This window comes from Lipotes vexillifer, unplaced genomic scaffold (genome assembly GCF_000442215.2).
Source record: "Lipotes vexillifer unplaced genomic scaffold, Lipotes_vexillifer_v1.1 scaffold53, whole genome shotgun sequence".
In the NCBI taxonomy this organism is placed as follows: Eukaryota; Metazoa; Chordata; class Mammalia; order Artiodactyla; family Lipotidae; genus Lipotes; species Lipotes vexillifer.
The window spans coordinates 4,547,096-4,549,668 of NW_006791814.1; the positions used below are offsets into that span (position 1 = coordinate 4,547,096).

Genomic DNA, 2,573 nt, shown 5'->3' on the forward strand with positions numbered 1-2,573 from the left:
CAGCAGGAACTGCCGCATCGTCTGGAACTCGAAGGGGCGCACACTGCGCGAGCTGTCAATCACGAACACCAAATCCAGGGGCCCAGTACGGCACCTGGGACCTGAGAGGAGATCAGGGAGGACTTTCCTAGGTTAGCCAAGCCTCACCTCCCGGGAGAACCCCACAGAAACCCAGGGCGGAATGGTGCTCTCACGGTGTAACAGCGCCCAGCACAATCTTAACCTAGCAAATGCAGGTTAGCTCCATCCACTCACGCAGCATTTGAGGAGGGCCTGGACTGAGAGACTGCACCAAATCTCTCCTACAGCTCTGAGGGCTATACTGAGGAGGTGTTATCCACTTGCGAGGAGGGCGAGGGGACGTCGCAAACTCAAATGCCTACAGGAGCTAGGCAGGCAACATAAATAAATGAGTGAATGTGATGGGTTAGGACGGAGGACCCAGAGAGCCCGTATAGCTCATAAAGTGGGCAGCTCCAGACAAATGTTGCCTTGCAGCCGTGAGGACCCCATGTTGGCAGATCTTGGGTCTTTTCAAGATAAGCCCGAAATTAGGGTTTTTATGTGAAATCTCCTGACTTTTTTCAATTAACTTAAAAAAAAATTAAACACCAACTGGACAGTTCTGCATGAGCCCAACTTGGGTACCTCCAAGCCACATCCTACAGATGGGAAAACTGAGGCCCAGAGAGTTCAAGCTGTGAACTCGAACCCAAGCCCTATGGTTCCAAAGCTCTTGTTTTGCTCTCCCCAGCAAGCAGTTGGCTGCAGATGGAGAACCTGCTTTTGCTCCCCTCCCCCTGCTTCTGAGGGCTGGGCTCTGGCTCACCTGCGAACTGGAGCTGGGTTTCCCAGGGCTGGAGAAGGAGCAGGAACATGGGCAGCGGCGAGCATAGACGCCCCCTCATCGCCCTCGGGGAACAGAGAACAGGGGTATCAGAGCCTGAAGGGAGGAAGGAAAATAGCAAAGCAATAGAATTTGCAGAGCTCTTATTCTAGGTGATGGGCATTTTGAGGGGGAGGAGGGTCATGGGTTTATTTTACTAATCTCTCTAGTTTTGTGTATGTTGAAATTTTTCGTAATAAAAAAATTTCATCACGGTGAGATTGCTGGAAACACAAGGAATTCCGCTTTGCAGAACTGCAGAATAGTAAATAAATAGAAAGTAGATTAAAAAGATACAGAATTTAGGGCTTCTCTGGTGGCACAGTGGTTGAGAATCTGCCTGCCGATGCAGGGGACATGGGTTCAAGCCCTGGTCTGAGAGGATCCCACATGCCACGGAGCAACTGGGCCCGTGAGCCACAACTACTGAGCCTGCGCGTCTGGAGCCTGTGCTCCGCAACGAGAGGTCGGGACAGTGAGAGGCCCGCTCACCGCGATGAAGAGTGGCCCCCGCTCTCCACAACTGGAGAAAGCCCTCGCACAGAAATGAAGACCCAACACAGCCAAAAATTAATTAATTAATTAATTTAATTTAAAAAAAGATACAAAATTTAAAAAGGAAAAGCCTTGGAACTTCCCTGATGGTCCAGTGGGTAAGACTCCGCGCTCCCAATTCAGGGGGCCTGGGTCTGATCTCTTGTCAGAGAACTAGATCCTGAATGCCACAACTAAGACCCGGTACAGCTAAATATATAAATAAATATTAAAAATAAAATAAAATAAAAAGGAAAAGCCTTTCCTTAATGCCAGCCACGATGTTAAACGTTTTTCATGCATCGTGGCATTCATTGAACCCTCTCGACAATTCTATGGGTCTAAGGCTGTTGTTGTTGCCATTGCACAGATGAGAAAACAGGCTCAGAAAACTTCAGCGCTAGTACCCAAAGTCGCGCGGCAAGAAAGTGGCTGCACCAGGATATAATCCTACGCCTGTGGGGTTCCAAAAACGAGCCGCGTGAACCTTTGCAGAGGGAAACGATTCCCCACCGCACCCCGTCCTCTCTGCACACAAGGCGCCTCTGTGTGACTGTCCTCCCGCCCACCCCCACAACCCACCCCACAGCCAAACAGGGCACCGCCCCACCGCAGGCCTGCCATCGCGTTGGCCTAAACCCTACTTGCAGATGAAGTCGCGACTTGGCGCCTCCCCTTCCCGCCAGCTCTCAGGAGAGGCCGCCAGGGGGCGCCTTTGCGCGTCTAGCTGTGTTGGCTAGGTGGCCGTGGGAAGCCCACATCTGCCCAGCAGGTGCCCCTGCCCAAAGCAAATAGGGGGCTGGGAGCCCCAGGGCCTTGGAGATAAGGCCCGGGCAGAATATATCCGGCACTAGGGCCAAAGAGCAGAAGTGCGCAGGGTTCCGGGGACAGTGGCATTGGACGCGCCCCGGACGCGAGCCGGCCCGGGCCTCGGAGCGCAGCCATGGACCCTGTGGGGGCAGGTGAGCGCTCACTCTCCCGCGGCCCTTGGCGACGCCCCTTGAGAGTCATGAAGGACTCCCATTATACAGACGGGAAAAGTGAGGCCCAAGAAGGTGGCTCGCCAAGCTGCAAAGGAACCTAGGACTCCTGGCTTCCCTTCTCCCTTCTGAGCTGTCTGGCAACCTGGCCCCTAGGCGTCACCTCTTTCCCT

The 2,573-nt window shown here is 53.4% G+C and overlaps 2 protein-coding genes across 2 annotated transcripts in view; one reads left to right on the forward strand and one right to left on the reverse strand.

The window, feature by feature from the left end:
- The window catches only part of MATN4 (matrilin 4), a 12,326-nt gene that overhangs the window by 8,603 nt on the left and 1,150 nt on the right, over positions 1 to 2,573 (reverse strand). Inside the window, exons 2-3 of the mRNA XM_007464788.1 lie at positions 830 to 943; positions 1 to 101 (exon numbers count right to left, since the gene is read on the reverse strand). The exon at positions 1 to 101 is cut by the window's left edge and continues 14 nt beyond it. Coding sequence (XP_007464850.1) covers positions 1 to 101; positions 830 to 908 — 180 coding nt within the window. The 5' untranslated portion in view covers positions 909 to 943. The remainder of the gene's footprint in view (positions 102 to 829; positions 944 to 2,573) is intronic.
- The window catches only part of RBPJL (recombination signal binding protein for immunoglobulin kappa J region like), a 9,616-nt gene continuing 9,406 nt past the window's right edge, over positions 2,364 to 2,573 (forward strand). Inside the window, exon 1 of the mRNA XM_007464787.1 lies at positions 2,364 to 2,382. Coding sequence (XP_007464849.1) covers positions 2,364 to 2,382 — 19 coding nt within the window. The remainder of the gene's footprint in view (positions 2,383 to 2,573) is intronic.